At 48.9% G+C, this 18160-nt stretch overlaps 1 protein-coding gene across 1 annotated transcript in view; it reads right to left on the bottom strand.

The window, feature by feature from the left end:
• HMCN2 (hemicentin 2) overlaps nucleotides 1–18160 on the bottom strand; it is a 149271-nt gene that overhangs the window by 123417 nt on the left and 7694 nt on the right. Inside the window, 3 exon segments of the mRNA XM_029203622.1 lie at nucleotides 3313–3435; nucleotides 4236–4394; nucleotides 5596–5666. Coding sequence (XP_029059455.1) covers nucleotides 3313–3435; nucleotides 4236–4394; nucleotides 5596–5666 — 353 coding nt within the window.

Raw genomic sequence — 18160 nt, 5'->3', positions numbered from 1 at the left:
AATGGGCCTCAAGAACCACAGATCAGAAAACTGAGGGCCTTTGACAACTGGGCACCACGGGGCACTGGGCCCAGCCTCTACCTTCCTGAGAACCTTTTCCAGAGAAAGCTCTTACCCTTGAGGGGGCTTCGCTAGAGCTGGGGTGTGTGTGTTCGCAGGTGCTAGAGGTATGGCCACCACTAACCCTCCCCCAGGGCTCCCTGGTACCTGGCCTCATGCAGAGGTCTTCCTCCTACCCTTGTCACCATCTCTCCAGGCAGTAGCCCTCATAACCCAACTGCACAGCAGAGGAAACAAAGGCCCAGAGACGTTAAGTGCTGTGCTCAAAGTCACACAGCAGACAGGTGGCAGAGCTGGGGTCTGAAGACAGCATGTGACCTTAACCCCCCACCACCCCACCTCCTCTGGGAAGGGTCCAGGATGAGGTCACCTCCCGGGCCTGTGTCTCCTGATCTGTTAATCCAAACCACCTATTAATCTGACCTCCCTTCCCCTTCCCCCTTACTGTCTTACAGGGCAGTTCACCTTTCCCCTGGTTAATGCCCAGATTCTGAGCGATTTGTCATATTTGTACCTGCTGGTGCTGGACAGGGAAAGGGTCTGAGCCCCCAGAATGGGACTTCCCAGGACCCCAGAGGGCTTCAGGATGATGGGCTCTCCCAGAAATTCTGACCGTTCTGTTGGACCTGGGGACAGGACGTTGAGCTGGGTCTGAGCTGGGGGGAAGCCTGTGGGAAAGATGTGCTGGGGCAAGGAGGTTCTTGGACCTAGCTAAGTCCTAATTAAAAATGCACACCTTTGGGGACTTCCCTGGTTGTCCAAGGGTTAAGACTCCGTGCTTCCAATGCAGGGGGCACGGTTTCGATCCCAGGTCGGGGAACTAAGACCCCACATGCTGCGCAGCATGGCCCCCCAAAAAAAATGCACACCTCTGGGACAGGCCCAAGGGGTCACACTGCCTGCCTCCCCTGTCCGTTGAAGGATGGCAAAAGCTACAGGTTACCCCTCCCAGGGGGAGAGGATCTTCACCCTCCTTTAGTTACTCTGGAATCTCAAAGGTGGAAAAAGCTAAACGCCCGAAAGCACAGACACCTAAGATCGATGGATAATCTCTCGGCGCCCAGCACCTAAAGCTGCACCAGCGCAGAGTACGTGCTCGATAAATGAAGGGAAGAGAGGACGCAAAATGTGTCGTTCCTGCCATACTGGACACACGTTGAAATGGTCAAAGAACTGACTACACAGGCAGGGTTTGGGGGACTTTTGCAACTTCTTCTAGCCGGAGCCCCCTTGGCTTGGGCAAAGGCACTGTTCCCTCTCCTGGGGGGATGACCACGGCCCTGGCTGCCCCAGCTACTTTCCCAGGCTTGCCAAATGTCTGGGGACATCTGGAAGGGGCCAGGTACAAGGCATGAAGCTAACGAATGACAGAGCTCTATTCAGGGAGGAGAGGGATCCAGGTCCCTAGCCAGGGGCAGCCAATCCTGGCCATCGGATGTCCTACCACGTCAGACGTGTCCTGCCTGGCCAGGCTGCCACGGCAGAAGGCTGGCACCACGGCCAGAAGCCAGGGGCTCGCCCCAGGTTCCATGGCTCGAGGGAGAGGCTAGGAGAGTCCAGCCCCACACCTGAGCAAGCGGTCCTCCACCGACCCATCCAGATGCCTGACATCTGATTTGCCCCAGCAGGAACCCAGTTCCCGAGCAACTGCCCAGATGGGACACCGCCAAAACAAGGACCAAGCCATCATTCCACTCTGAAATGCCTCCCACCCTTGCTTGGGTGGCTTAGTACCAGAGCAAGCTGACACGCCAAAAGAAATAAATCCTAATGTGTAGCAGAGAACCATAAACGCCATCTTTCAACAGGGAGCGAAGGCGCTAACCTAAACACGGCCCTGGAGATCATAAATATACAACATACCATACCCTCTCCCGGAGGCAAGAGCAGGGCTGGCCCGAGGCCGCAGTGGCCTCAGAGATGCTGTTCCTCTCATCTTCCTCTTCCTCACGCACAAGGGACTCCACGTCATCCATTCACCAGCTACTTACCAAACACCTGCTCCATGCTGGTGGCTGTACCAGGTGCTGGAGATACAGTAGCAGACAGGAACTTAAGGGCCCTGCCCTCAGGGAGCTCACAGCCTAATGGCATTAAATAATCGCACAGCTGCAAAATTATGATTATATAAAGCAGTACAGAGAGCTGGGAGAGGGTATGAAAGGAGACTTAATCTCCTTTCGAGGAAGGTGCATTTCAGCTAAGACTGGGAAGATGAGGGGCCAGGGGAGGAGAAGCTGGAAAAACAAGCCGCACGAGCAAAGGCCCTGGGGGAGGAAAGACACGGGGCACCAAAGAAAGAGCAGAGAGGCCAGCAGGGCGGCAGCAGCGGGCAAGGGGGAGAACACAGGCGATAGGCTCAGAGAGGCGGAGCTCAGATAAGGGTCTGGACCTGTTCCAGGGGACAATGGGGCGGGACCTGTTGGTCAGATTTGTTTTAGAGGATCCAGTGGGATGCAGGACCGGCTCATACAGGCTCAGGAAAGCCGATTATGAGCATCACTTCCCATGCTCTGTGACTTCATGACGGCAGCTTGAAACCAGCCAAAGTAGGAGTATTTACACCATGGAAGTGGGCATTCTTGTTCCTTCCAGAGAGAGATGGTTGTGAAACATTTACCAACATGCCACTGGAAGGATCCCTCTGGCTCCTGGGGAGGAATGGACGTGCTGGGCAGAGGGAAAGCGGGGAGAGACCTGAGCAACTGATGGAGCCTGGAGGGGAGGAAGGGCAGGCACCTGGTGCAAGACCGAGATGAGGACGCAGACACCTGGTCAGCGCTGGGGCATCAGCAGCCCTGCACATCAGGCTTCAGGGCCAAGCAATCCTCTCCCTGCCAAGTTCCCAAGCTCGACTTCCTGTCCCAGCAACACAGCCCAAATCTGATGGCTGCCCCCATGCTCCTCCACCCACTCCTGGGCTCCTCGACTCTGGAGAGAAGCTCCCCCTACACCCCCACTCTGCCAGCCTTTGTTAGATCTATCCTACCAGCCTGGACCTCCTGGGGGACCCGGGCTAAAACCCAGGGTGCTCCTTCAAGCCCTAATCTTTTTACCGGCAAAACTGAGAAACCCACAGCACCTGCTTTGGGGGCGAGTGAGAGGGTTTGGCCAGATGATGCCAAAAATCCCTGAGCACCGGGCTTCCTGCGCTTCCTGCTGTGGTGTGAGCGCTCGGCACCGCTCATCCATGATGGCAACCAACCCATGGGCCGAGCCGCCCAGAGATGCAGCATGTCAGGGCCGGCTCACCTCGGTCACCTGCTGCCTGTCCAGGTGGAACACCTGCCCGGAGCTGGTGGCAGCAATCTCCTCGTAGGCCAGGTAGCCAGGGTGAGTACGGTCACCACAGTCCCCCGTCAGCACAAAGACCACCTAGAAGAGAGACAGGCAGCCTGGCTCATGGTTCCTCGGCCACCTTCTACAGGTATGAGTAGCAAGGCCAGAACCAGGGAGGAGTGACCTGGAGAAAGCCCCTTCCTCTCTCTGGGCTCAGGCGATGCATCTGTAAAATGGGAATGATATGAGTTCCCGCCCCGTGGGGGTCAGGACTGATGCAGGTCACGTGTTCACCACAGGGCCAGGAATACAGTGGGTGCTCGATAAATGGGAGCCGTTATCAAATCTACGAGGAAGGGAATGGAAATCGACTCTGCTCCAAGTGGCCCCTGGAGGCCGCAGAGCTAGAAGAACCTTGGAGGACCCGAGTTTGTTCCAGAGCGGAGAGCAGAGAGGCGTCCCAGCCCTTGAGGTCTTTCCCAAGGATTCCAGCGGGCGGGCCCTCCTTCCTTCCCTGCACACATCTCCTTCCCAACCCCTCTCTGTGAAAGCAAGGAGCAAAAACCCCAGCATGTCTTCCAGACCCTTAGACAATGCAGAGGCGACGCCAGGAGGAAGACGGATTGCCCGGGCTCTGACGGGGTGTGAAGGGAGCAGGGCGGTGTGGTCTTTATCAAAAATGGGTCTCGCCAGGGAGGCCTGCGGCCTGGCAGACAGGGCGGGAGCATGAGAACACACTTGGACTTCACAGCCCAGCTCAGTCAGTGGGCTGGTCGGCACTGCTGGTGGAGGCTGGACCCAGAGAAGCAGCAGCTCAGCTCTCCGGCGGTGGGGGGAGGGCTTGGGGCGGCCCTCGGAGACCCCAGCTTCCCCAGCACCCCCTCGTGGTGGCTCACCCGTGACTGTTTAAGCTGCAGCAGCTGTAGCACCTCGTCCTTCTTGTGGTAGTCCTTGGCGCGGGCGTCCGAGAAAACGTAGATGAAGGAGCCGGGGTTGGCGACCTCCACGGCAGCCTTGATGGCCCCCATGCTCATCTCTGGGCAGTCCCCGCCTCCCTGCAGGACAGGGCGGGTAAGAGGCTGCCGCCCACCTCCTCGCCGTGGGGACCACCCAGGGAGGTGGGGGTCCCCTCCAGTGGCCTCTGTCCTGCCCATCCAGGGTCAGGCCAGGGCCCCAGCCACTCCCTTCCCTGAGACACAGTGTAGCATCCAATCCGCTTCATCTCTCATTCATTCACTCATTCATTCATTCCTTCATTCACTCACTTACTCCTTCATTCACTCATTCATTCACTCATTCACTCACCCATGCCCGAGCGACACGGTCCCTCCCACAGAGTCTGGATGGGAGGCAGACTTTACATTAACAAGCACAACACAAGCATTTAGTTACCATTGTGAGGAGTGCTACCAGTGCGATAGGAGGGATGGGAGCCACCGGGACATCGAACAGATACGCCAAAGAAGCCACATGTTAGCCAAGGCTTGGAGGATACAGGGGTAGAGGGGTCGCCAGGAGAAGGAGAGGTGAGGGGTGGGCAGAGGAAAACATTCAAAGCCGCCTCCTCAGATCCTCTCTGTGACCTGCTCTGGAACCGATTCCACATAAACACACAGCCCTCCCCTCCCCGCCCACCAGCCAGGAGCTCTCTGCCCCCCAGGTTCGCACACCCAGCCCCGGAAGCAGGGTGTGCACGTGGTAACTTCAGGAAACGCTTCTCTCTTTGGTTCACTCATCCCTTCCATGTGCCGGGCCCTGTTCTGGGCCCTGGGGGACTTGGCGGTGAGCTAGACCGATCCGTGGGATCCCTGCCTGCAGGAAGCTGGGTGGGGGAGACGTATGCTGAACCAGGGTGTTCAGTGTGGCCCAAAAGCCAAGGAGGCCATGGGACATCTGACCCAGTCTCGGGCCAGGTTTTGGGGGTCTGAATTGACCCCTCTTGAATCCTCCCTCAGCTGCCACATACCCCCTCCTTCCAAGCCTGCATCCATGCAGTAAATAATGACTACCTTCTACATGCCAGGCTCAGGGACTCCTGTAGGTACTTGGTTCACTGAATAAAGGAAGGAAGCCCCCAAAATACAAAATCTGCAGGACCCCCAAGCTGGGGGGGAGCCCCAGGCAGAGCTGGGAGGCAGGTCATAGCGGTTGCAGGAAGCACCACCTTGGCCCCCAGGTGGGGCAAAGACCTTGGCCTCTAGCAGGGACTGGGCAGAAGGACACAGAGGGCCAGCAGCCAGGGGCGGGGCGGCCTACCTGCACGTAGAGTTCTCTCAGCTCCCTCTGAAACACCGCTGGGTCGGCCGTGAGGGTCACCGGGCCAATATCTGAGGGGAAGAGAGAGAGGACCAGGTGAGTCTGGACCCCCAGAAGCATAGCCCCCGTGGGCTGGGGCAGCAACTCTATGATGTGCCACCATCAGAGCGGGGAGGAGCTGAGGCCTGGACCTCAGAGACCTCCACAAATGGGGAAGTGGTAGGGGAGCAGCTTCCAGGGCTGCCAGTGTCAGATCTGGAAGGGAGGTCAGGCCACTTGGCCCTCTGTCCGCTCCAAACTGGACCCAGAGCTCCAGGGGAGCAGAGAGATGGAGCAGGGGGCAAACCTCCAGTCCCGGCCCCAGACCCACAGTTCCCGATCTTTTGTGACTATGACTCCCCTAGAAACCTCCCCTCTACCAGCCCACCCAGCCCCACATCAGCGGGAAGGGAATTCTGGGAAGACAAAGAAACAGAGAATTGAGCTAATAAAGTTTTGGACCACAGAGCAACTGGCCAACACCAGACTGACCCACAGAAGCTAAACCTTCCAGAAACTGCATCCATATATTAGCTCACTTGAAAAGAGCAGGATTAATTACAAGGGCTGTGATCCCAAACGTTGGCAAGGATATGGAGCAACTGAAACTTTCACGCATCGCCGGTGGGAATGCAAAAATGGTTCAACCGCTTTGGAAAACAAACGGAAGTTTCTACAAAGTTAAACGTGCACCTGCCATAGGATCCAGTCTTTCCACTCCTAGGTATTTACCCAAGACAAATGAAAACATACGTCCACACCAAGACTTGTACTCAAATGTTCATAGCAGCTGTTTTCACAATAGCCCAGAACTGGAAACAAGCCAGATGTCCGTAACTGGTGAATGAATAAACAAACTGAGGTACATTCGTATAATCAAATACCACTCAGCCAGAAAACGGAACGAGCTACCAATACAGGCAACCAGATGGATGAATCTCACAGACATAATCCTGCACGAAAGAAGCCAGACACAGAAGGGTGCCTACTATACGGTTCCATTTACAGAAAGCTGTGGAACTGGCAGCATTAATCAAAGGTGAAAAAAATCAGAACGGAGGTTGTCTGTGGGATAGGGAGGTCCAAGGAACTGTCTGGGAAGGCAGAAACGCTCTATATTGTGATGGGAATGTGGGTTCCACAGGTGTATCCGTTTGTCAAAAGTGTAAAGCAAAGATTTGCCCATTTCAATGTATGTTAATTTTACCTCACAGAAAAAGAAACGTAAAAAATGATCATCGTTGAGTGGGGGAGTGGAGGGTGGGAGGAGATACAGATGAAACAAGAATGGCAGATTTGTTGAATATTTGGTGATGCTGGGTGAGGGGGATATAGGGATTCATTATACTATTCTGCTTACTTTGTATATACTTGAAATTTTCCCTAATAAATAGTTTTTTATTCAAGAGCAGTCATTGAAAGCCACAGCTAACATAAGACAAGGCTACCAGTGCACTGAGAACACGGCCAGAATTCCAACTCGCCATGTGGACATGTGCACAGTGCGGGTTTTGCAAGATGATGTGGACATCGGATTTCTTCAGGAAATATTTCATTTGAGTCCTTGGTGAACTCTAGTAATGGACTATTTTTAGTTCAAAAATTCTATATTCCAGTCACCGTAAGAAAAATTCCCATACTTGGCAACTCGTCAACAGACCTAGTCCTTCTTAGAAAAGGAAGCACATGGAATTATCCGGCATTCATCCACCATTACCAAGGGAGGGTCTGGACACCAGCTCCTCTGCTGTATACTTTCAGAATCACCGCCTGGAGGGTCCTGCCGCTCTGCTCTGTATTTATTCCCACATCCAACGGCCCCTTCTGCACCTGCTCTGGCCTTTACCAAGCCTTCTCCACTGGCTTCCTCCTGAACTCTGCAGTGACTAATTCAGCCAAACCCTCACCTTTGACCTCAGGCAGAGCTGACTGGAATCCTGGCTCCACCCTCCACCAGTCGTGTGGCTTCTCAGAGCGTTCTTCACCGTCCCAAGCCTCAGTTTCCCCATCTGTAAAATGATGCATTTCTCCTAGCTGAGAACCATCATTGTGAGAATCCATTAACGCAGGGAAGGAAACACCTCGCTTGGGTTAGAGCAAAGGCTCAGCAAACAGCAGCTGGCCCTGCTGATCTGAACGTACAATGCTTTTTTTTTTTCTTTTCTTTTTTTAAATTTTATTGAAGTATAGTTGATTTACAATGTTGTGTTAATTTCTGCTTTACAGCAAAGTGATTCAGTTATACATATACATATTCTTTTCCATTATGGTTTATCACAGGATATTGAATAGAGTTCCCTGGGCTATACAGTAGGTCCTTGTTGTTTATCCATCCTATACATACTAGTTTGCACCTGCTAATCCCAAACTCCCAGTCCTTCCCTCTCTCATCCCCCCTCCCCTTTGGCAACCACAAGTCTGTTCTCTATGTCTGTGAGTCTGTTTCTGTTTCGTAGATATGTTCATTTGTGTCATATTTTAGATTCCACATATAAGTGGTATTACATGGCATTTGTCTGTCTCTTTCTGACTCACTTCACTTAGTATGATAATCTCTAGGTCCATCCATGTTGCTACACATGGTATTATTTCATTCTATTTTATGGCTGAATAGTATTCCATTGTATATATAAATATATATCACATCTTCTTTATCCATTCGTCTGTTGAGGGACATTTAAGTTGTTTCCATACCTTGGCTATTATGAATAGTGCTGCTATGAACATAGGGGTGCATGTATCTTTTTGAATTACAGTTTTGTCTGGATATATGCCCAGGAGTGGGATTGCTGGATCATATGGCAGCTCTATTTTTAGTTTTTTCAGGAACCTCCATACTGTTTTCCATAGTGGCTGCACCAATTTACATTCCCACTAACAGTGTAGGAGGGTTCCCTTTTCTCCACACCCCCTCCAGCATTTGTTATTTGTAGACTTTAATGATGGCCATTGTAGACTTTAATGATGGCCACACAGTTGCTGGGCAATCTCACACGAGGTAGACAGGCAAAGACAGTCTTGCTCCAATGAGGTCCTCAAATTCTAGTTTGACTGAGGAGAGTAATAATTTTACTCAACGTTGGTTATTTCTTTATTACATAATAATATACATTCATTAAAAAATATATGACATTAATGATTCTGACATTTCCTAAGCACTTACTATGTACCAGCCTATGTGCTGAGATGCTTCCTGTGTATTAGCTCACTGAATCCTCCCTCCCACCTGTTAAGTCCAACTCTTACCCCCATATTACAGAGGAGAAATGAAAGCCCAGAGAGGCTAAGTAACTTGCCCAAAGACACACAGTCAGTAAGCAGCAGAGCTAGAATATTAGCTTAGGTCTGTACAACTCCAGAATCTGAGCTCTTTTTTTTTCTTTTTTTAATTAATTAATTAATTTTGGCTGCATTGGGTCTTTGTTGCCGCATGCGGGCTTTCTCTAGTTGCGAAGAGCGGGCTTCTCATTGTTGTGGCTTCTCTTGTTGTGGAGCATGGGCTCTAGGCGCGCAGGCCTCAGTCATTGTGGCACGCGGGCTCACTAGTTGTGGTGCACGGGCTTAGTTGTTCCGCGGCATGGGGGATCTTCCCAGACCAGGGCTTGAACCTGTGTCCCTGCACTGGCAGGTGGATTCTTAACCACTGCACCACCAGGGAAGTCCCAGAATCTGAGCTCTTGACAACTGTTCTCTGTGAACTGTACATAGAAATTCCTCACATGCAGAAAAAGAAGGGAATTCTACCAACCAGAGATACTCTTATTTTTATATATAACCTTCAAAACTTTCATTGTAAATCTTATATAAGTGCACACTATTTGAAGCAGAATTTCTATTTAAGTATAAATAACATACTATTTTTAATTTGACTCTTTTCACTGAACAACACATTGTAAGCATCCTTCCAGAAGGTCAAATATTCAGTTCAAAATAATTTTTAATGGCTACAAAGTATTTCCTTTGTATAAATGTCCAATAGTGGTCTTGACCATAGTGTTTTGTTTCCAATTTTTATAATGAACAATGTTATTAAGAACATCTTTATATCCACTACATTCAAGGACTAGTTCCATTGTTTCCTTGGGATACACTCCCATAAGCAGAATTGCTGGGCCAAAGGTAAGGGCACTTGTAAAGACTTTGGATGCAAATTCAGTAACCTCATAACTGTCCTCATCCCCAGATGTTCCTGCCTCTGACCCATCTACCTGTCGTTGCCAGAGAAGCCGCCCTTGGGGCCAGTTTTGCCCACATCACCCCTGCTCAAAGATCGACAGCAACTTCTCCTTGCCTGGAAACTGAGAGAAGCCTCTGCGGTACCCAGTTCTGAATCTGGGTGGCCCTGCCCTCTCCCATCACAATCTATCACAGGTGTCAGACTACCCAACCGTTCCCAAGGCTGGACCAGCGCTAGGCTGACCACATTCTCTCCCATTCACAGCAACATGAGAAAAATTAAGTTGGTAAAGTGGGTTATCATAAATTAAATGTGCTCCAATTGGAAGGACCACCCTTTATTCTTTGGTGCATCTGCTTCCTGCTTGGGGAGCTGACGATCGCTCAGAACAGTAACAGCCAGAGGGAGTTGATTCTCTTCATGGTTCTACGGGCTTTCTCTAGTTGTGAAGAGCGGGCTTCACAAGTTAAAATGTTATGTGTATGGTGTTACAATTTTTGTGTACGGTGTTAAAATGCCGGTCACCTATGTCAGCTCCCTCTGGGCTTTTTGCGCCCCCCCCCTTTTCTTTTCTTTTAGCTTTTAAAAAAAATGACTCTATTGGGTGGAGAGACCCAAAATGAGCAGCCCTGTGGTGGAAGGTGGGGAGAATGCCAGACGTAGCATCTAAGGTCTGACCTTCCATTGCCAAAGCCGTTCTGACATAATCTGTGCTTTGAGAGGGAGGAAGATTCTTCTGGGAAATTGCCCAATTCCAACTCCCGCACACCTCTCAGCAATGCTCCTCAACAGTTACCACCTCATGCAACCTCCTGGGATCCCAAGCACTCGGCCAGCACATGCTGAGGACTAGGGATTGTGTGCAAACACAGGACGCAGGAAATTCCAGAAGCCCTGGAGAAGCCCCTGGGCTGGAGATCCCTAGAAAGGACTTTAAGAACTCTCTCTTAGTTTCCTATTACTGTGGAGACAGATTACTACAGACTCAGTGTCATTTTCTTTTTTAATAAATTTGTTTATTTATTTATTTTTCGCTGTGTTGGGTCTTTGTTGCTGCGCGCGGGCTTTCTCTAGCTTTCTCTAGCTGCGGCAAGCGGGGGCTACTCTTCGTTGCAGTGCGCATGCTTCTCATTGCAGTGGCTTCTCTTGTTGTGGAGCACAGGCTCTAGGCGCGCGGGCTTCAGTAGTTGTGGCATGCGGGCTCAGTAGTTGTGGCTCGCAGGCTCTAGAGCGCAGGCTCAGTAGTTGTGGTGCACGGGCTTAGTTGCTCCGCGGCATGTGGGATCTTCCCGGACCAGGGCTTGAACCCATGTCTCCTGCATTGGCAGGTGGATTCTTAACCACTGCGCCACTAGGGAAGTCCCCAGACTCAGTGTCTTAAAACAACACACATTCATTTCTGGAGGTCAGAAGCCCTAAAATAAAGGTCTCAGCAGGGCTGTGTTCCTTCCAGAGGCTGGAGCGGAGAATCCATTTCTTTGTCTTTTCCAACTTTTGGAAGCTTCCTTCATTCCTTGATCATGGTCCTTTTCCTCCATCTTCAAAGCCAGTAATGTAGCATCTTTAAATATCTCCCTCTCCCTCTGCCTCTGTCATCACATCTCCTTCTCTAATTCTGGCCCTCCTGCCTCCCTCTTAAAAGGACACTTGTGATCACAATGGGCCCAAGGAGACAATCCAGGATCATCTCTCCATCTCAAGATTCCTAACTTAATCACTTCTGTGAAGTCCTTTTTGCCATGTCAAGTATGAGATTTACATGTTCTATGGACATCTGCGGGGGTGGGGGGGCATTTTCCTGCCTATCATAGCCTCCACCATCCTATCTCCTTCAAGAATGGGCTTAGACCCCTATGTTCATAGCAGCACTATTCACAATAGCCAAGACATGGAAACAACCTAAATGTCCATCGACAGAGGAATGGATAAAGAAGGTGTGGTACATATATACAATGGAATATTACTCAGCCATAAAAAAGAATGAAATAATGCCATTTGCAGCAACATGGATGGACCTAGAGATTATGGTATAAGTGAAGTAAGTCAGAAAGAGAAATACCATATGCTATACTTATATCTGAAATCTAAAATACAACACAAATGAACTTATCCATGAAACAGAAACAGATGCACAGACATAGAGAACAGGCTTGTGGTTGCAGGGGGCAGGGGGAGGGAAGGATTGGGAGTTTGGGATTAGCAGATGCCAACTATTATATACAGAATGGATAAAACGCAAGGTCCTACACACACACACACACACACACACACACACGAATCACTTGCTGTATCAAAGAAATTAACACAACATCATAAATCAACCATACTTCAATAAAATAAATTTTTAAAAAAAGAATGGGCATCTTTTCATGTGCCTCTTAGCCACCTGTATGTCTTCTTTGGAGAAATGTCTATTTACGTCTTCTGCCCATTTTGTGATTGGGTTGTTTGTTTTGATATTAAGCTGCATGAGTTGTTTATAAATTTTGGAGACTAATCCCTTGTCAGTCACATCATTTGAAAATATTTTCTCCCATTCTGTGGATTGTCTTTTTGTTTTGTTTATGGTTGCCTTTGCTGTGCAAAAGCTTTTGAGTTTAATTAAGTCCCATTTGTTCATTTTTGGTTTTATTTCCATTTCTCTGGGAGACGGATCAAAAAAGATCTTGCTGCGATTTATCATATCAGAGAGTGTTCTGCCTATGTTTTCCTCTAAGAGTTTTATACTGTCCAGTTTCACATTTAGGTCTTTAATCCATTTTGAGTTTTTTTTGTGTGTATGGTGTTAAAGAATGTTCTAATTTCATTTTTTTTTACATGTAGCTGTCCAGTTTTCCCAGCACCGTTTATTGAAGAGGCTGTCTTTCTTCCATCGTATAGTCTTGCCTCCTTTGTCGTAGATTAATTGACCGGGATGGACCTAGACATTGTCATACTAAGTGAAGTAAGTCAGACAGAGAAAGAGAAATATCGTATGATCTCGCTTATACACGGAATCTAAGAAAAAAGTGATACAAATGAGCTTATTTACAAAACAGAAACAGACTCACAGACTTAGAGAGCAAACTTATGGTTACCAGGGGGGAAGGGTGGAAGGAGGGATAGTTAGGGAGATTGGGATTGATATGTACACACTGTTATATTTTAAATGGATAACGAACAAGGACCTACTTTATAGCACAGTAAACTCTGCTCAATATTCTGTAACAACCTAATTGGGAAAAGAATTTGAAAAAGAATAGATACATGTAAATGTATAACTGAATCACTTTGCTGTACACCTGAAACTAACACAACATTGTAAATCAACTTTACTCCAATATAAAATAAAAAGTAAAAAAAAAAAAAAGGAATGCGCTTGGGGAAAAAAATTATTTGACTACAAACCTATGTGCCAAACATAATAATGTTGAGAATGAAGAGATCCGAAGACCCCCGCCTTTAAAAAGATGGGGAAACTGAGGCCAGAGAGGGGAAGAGAGTCCTTCAAGGTCAGGTGGGAAGATTTGGCACTAGGGTTGATCGGCTTCATCACACCAACAGTGACCCCTTCTCTTGTTCATCGTCACAGAACTCCTGCCCACCTCAGTGCCTGGCACATGGTAAGCGCTTAATAAATACTGTTCAAATGAGTAAATGAGTAACATTTATTTACTCATAACAAATACTGTTTGAGTATACTGTTTGAGCAGCTCCAAGTCAGGACCCTTTATCTTTTTTTTTTTTTTTCATTTTTATTTATTTATTTTTGGCTGCATGGGGTCTTTTGTTGCTGCACGCAGGCTTTCTCTAGTTGTGGTGAGCGGGGCTGCTCTTCGTTGCGGTGCAAGGGCCTCTCATTGCGGTGGCTTCTCTTGTTGCGGAGCATGGGCTCTAGGTGCGTGGACTTCACTAGTTGTGGCACACAGGCTTAGCTGCTCCGCAGCATGTGGGATCTTCCCGGACCGGGGCTCGAACCCGTGTCCCCTGCATTGGCAGGAGGATTCTTAACCACTGCGCCACCAGGTAAGTCCAGGACCCTTTATCTTTATATCCTGTGCCCAGCACAATGCCAGGCATACAATCAACACCCAGCAAATATTCCTGAATGCCAAGCCTGCCTGATCCCCAGGCGCTCCCACCACAGCACGCTACTGCCCATCACTCAGAGAAACAGATCCAAAATGAGGCAGAAAACCAAATGTGGTTATTTGGGGCATGCAGAGGGGTTGGCCGTATTAAGGGAGAGCTGGCCAGACGGACAAAAGTGTTTGTGATTCCTCTTGAGTTACAGGGCAGGGCATTTTAAAAGCTCTGCCCCAAGCTCTGAACAAAGAAGGCTCTCAGGGGAGAGCACACTTACATACACGGACGCACTGATGTGTAAAAATTAGTCTGATTTCTTCCTTTTACTGAACAGATAATCCCCAAACCAGCTCTGGGCGCTGGTTGCTACTGACCAGTCCCATCATTCCAGGGCTGGACCAGCTTTCAAGATGCTCAGACGGGGCTGGGAGCACGGAGGTCTTCTCTCCATCTGTCTTCCTTGCTGCCCGACTGTCCACCTGCCCACCCATCCATCTACAGCTCCAGGCAGTGAGATAGAGAGAGACGCCTTCTTGTCGTTAATTAATGCTGGTCCACGGCTTCATTTGTCATTCCTGGGACCTACCGCACCATCGTCACTCATCATGCCAAAGCTCCCCAGGACAGGGTGTTTTCAGCAGGGTAACCATTTCAAGACCTGTCTTCCGGCAGGACAGAGTGAGGTACCAGGACAGGGCAGGACACCTGGCATGTCCCCATGTGAGTTTGCCCACTGAGAGGGGTTGCTTGAGCCCCTGTCCATCTCCCTCCTTCACCCGGTCCAGGAAGGACTGGATCTGGATAAAAAGCCCTTCTTAGTGTGATGTTGATGTGGATGACGATGACGGTGGTGGAGGTAGAAGTGGGTGATGTTGCTAACAGCAGCTTCAATGCATCGAGTACTTACTATTTTACAGTGTTTAGCTCAGTCCTATTAACAGCTCCCTGTTAGAATTGAGGATGCCAAGACCTTGCTGAAGGTCATATACAGCTAGCAAGTCGTAGTCAATAACTGTACTAGCTTCCTGTGGTCACCGTAATAAAATATCACAAACCCGGTGGCTTTAAACAATGGAAATACATTCTCTCAGAGTCCTGGAGGCTAGAAGTCCAAACTCAAGGCGTCAGCAGCCCATGCTTTCTCTGAAGGCTCTTGGGGAGAATCTGCTCCATGCCTCCTTCTTCTTCACTTCTCGTGATACTACCAATCCTTGGTATTCCTTGACTTGTAAACACACCATCACTCCAATCCTTCTCCCTGTGTCTCTCTCCTCTCCTTATAAGGACACCAGTCACATTGGATTAAGGGCTCACTCCACTTCAGTATGACCTCATCTTAACTAATTACATCTTCAATTACCCCATTTCCAAAAAAGGCCACATTCTGAAGTTCTAGGAAGGACAGGAATTCTGTGACGACACTGTTCAATCTAGAATAATGTCCAAGTCCACGTACTTGGCTCCAAAGCCTGTTCTATTTGCCGCTGGCTACACTGCCTCCAAAAATGAGGGTGATGATGACGACAGCTACCATTGTTTTAATATTTATTAAGCACCAGATTCTGTTCTATGCACTTGACATACATTCACTGAGAAAAACGTTACAGAAACCTATGAAGTCTCCTATTTACTATCTCCATTTTATAGGTGAGAATTTGAGGGCTAGTGAGGTGGAGCAAACTGCCCAAGGTCTTACAATGAGGAAGCATCAGAGATAGGATTCAAACCTGGGTCCATCTGACCCCAGATCCAAGCTCTCAACCATGCATGAAGCTGCAGACATATGGCACTTGTTCCCCAGCCCCTCGTTCCTGTTCCTGGAGGGGGCGGGAGGTTCGTGACTGAAGGTGGGCACCTGCCAAACAGCTGGGCAGATGCGGCGTGGGTTCCCTCTGAGCAGGGCTTGCCAGGTGCAGGGATGATTAAACCCATGACCTTGTCTCCACTTGTGCTGCCCTTGAGCATATGAGTCCCAGAAGCTTGGCCCAGAACCACCTCTCCATAGGGAAATATTTTCCACTCAATAAGACGAGGGGGTGGAGCCTCTAGGACGTATGAGGGTCACGCACAGGAAGAACCACCCAGCCCTTCACATGGGTGATCCTCCAGTCCGTCACCCAGTCTGTGTGTCCCAGTGGTCACGGTCACAGCCAGGCGCCAGAGAGCCAGTCTCAGAAAGACCTCACGTCCAGGACTCTTCCCCGAGCCTGCCTTTCCCACCTCCTTGAAAGCAGGGCTTGAACCCTGGGGCCACTCTGGGTGTGCACATACCCCCTCCTCCCGCTGCAGGGGCCCCAAGCAGGGTCTCACCATCTGCCACCATCGTGGGCAAATTGTGTCCCCTCTCTGGGACTCAGTCCTCCCGTTTCTTTTCTTTTCTTTTTTTTTAATAAACATTTTTTTTATAACAGAACATACTTTATTATTTTTTAAATTTATTTATTTATTTTTATTTTGGGCTGCTTTGGGTCTTTGTGGGCTTTATCTCTCAAGCTGCAGCGAGCGGGGGCTACTCTTCATTGCGGTACGCGGGCTTCTCACTTCGGTGGCTTCTCTTGCTGCAGAGCACGGGCTCAGTAGTTGTGGCTCGCAGGCTCTAGAGCACAGGCTCAGTAGTTGTGGAGCATGGGTTTAGTTGCTCCGCAGCATGTGGGATCTTCCCAGACCAGGGCTCGAACCCGTGTCTCCTGCATTGGCAGGCAGATTCTTAACCACTGCGCCACTAGGAAAGTCCCTAAAACCACCTCTTCCCTGGGGAAAGTTGACAGCACACCTGGCGACCCAGAGAAGATGCTCAAACTCACTCTCTATCAGACATACGCAAATTAAAACAGGTTACCATTTCTTACCTATCAAATTAGCAAAAAAGGGAAGAGTGACGTCCCCATATGCCAACAAGTGTTTGGGGAGAAAAGCAGTCTCACACTCTCTTGGTAGGAGGGTTAGATGGTACAGCATTTCTGGAGGACGGTTTGCTGATACCAATTAAAATTTTTTAAATGTTCATATGCTTTAACAATGAACCAGTTGCAGTTCTGAGAATCTATCCTATAGCTATGTTGTGGTTTTTTAATATTTATTTATTTTGGCCGCACCAGGTCTTGGCTGCGGCACGCAGGATCTTTACTTGCGGCACGCGAACTCTTAGTTGCGGCATGCATGCAGGATCTAATTCCCTGACCAGGGATCGAACCCGGGCCCCCTGCATTGGGAGCACAGAGTCTTACCCACTGGGAACACCAGGGAAGTCCCGTTCCTACAGATATGTTTTTGCAAATGTGTGTGTATATCGTAAGGAAACTGAAAGCAAACTATTTTTCATAATGTGGGAGTGGCTGGATAAATCGCGGTAAGATAAATTAAGATCCCTCCCGTAACACCTTCTGTAGTCATTAAAACAATGCGGGGGATCGATATTTCCTAACAAAAAAAGAGATCCATGATATAGCATGTGGGGGAGAAAAAACAATATGCAAAACAGTATGCGTAGTATAATCCCGTCTTTTATATGATAAAAAAACTAAGTGTATATATGTATACAAGTGAACGACACGCACACACGGTCTGGAAGCACAAAAATGATTAAAAGTGTTTGCATCTCTTGAGAGTCGTGTTATTAGAACATTTAACAAGTAATTTGTAATTTTTTGAGGAAACAATAATTTCAGTTATTCACTGAAAGAGCTAAGCCCTGGTGCCAAATTTGACAAAGAGCACAAAGGAAGAATATCATTTACTGATCATATATATTGAAATAAATGGAAAACTCCTGAAGGAGACACTGGCAAACAGAATCCAGCTGTATATTAAAGAATAATCCAGGGCTTCCCTGGTGACGCAGTGGTTGAGAGTCCGCCTGCCAATGCAGGGGACACGGGTTCATGCCCCGGTTCGGGAGGATCCCACATGCCGCGGAGCGGCTGGGCCCATGAGTCGTGGCCGCTGAGCCTGCGCGTCCGGAGCCTGCGCTCCGCAACGGGAGAGGCCACAACAGTGAGAGGCCCGCGTACTGCAAAAAAAAAAAAAAAAATTATAATCCACAATGACTGAGTAGGGCTTATGCAAGGAATGTGGAAATGGTTTAAAATGAAGGAATCACATGCAGAGGTCAACAGGAGAAAGATCTTACAAATATCTCAACAAAGCCAGAAAGTCACTGGCTAAAATTCAGCACCATCCCCATTTGGGATTTTTGTTTTGGGGGTGTTTTTTTCTACCTTTAGAAAATTAAGAATGAAAGTATCTTCCTTCACCTGATGAAGAAAACCTCAAACCAAGAACCAA

Source organism: Monodon monoceros, unplaced genomic scaffold, assembly GCF_005190385.1.
Source record: "Monodon monoceros isolate NGI ecotype Baffin Bay Population unplaced genomic scaffold, NGI_Narwhal_1 Super_Scaffold_5, whole genome shotgun sequence".
Classification (NCBI taxonomy): Eukaryota; Metazoa; Chordata; class Mammalia; order Artiodactyla; family Monodontidae; genus Monodon; species Monodon monoceros.
This window is presented reverse-complemented; position numbering and strand designations above follow the sequence as displayed.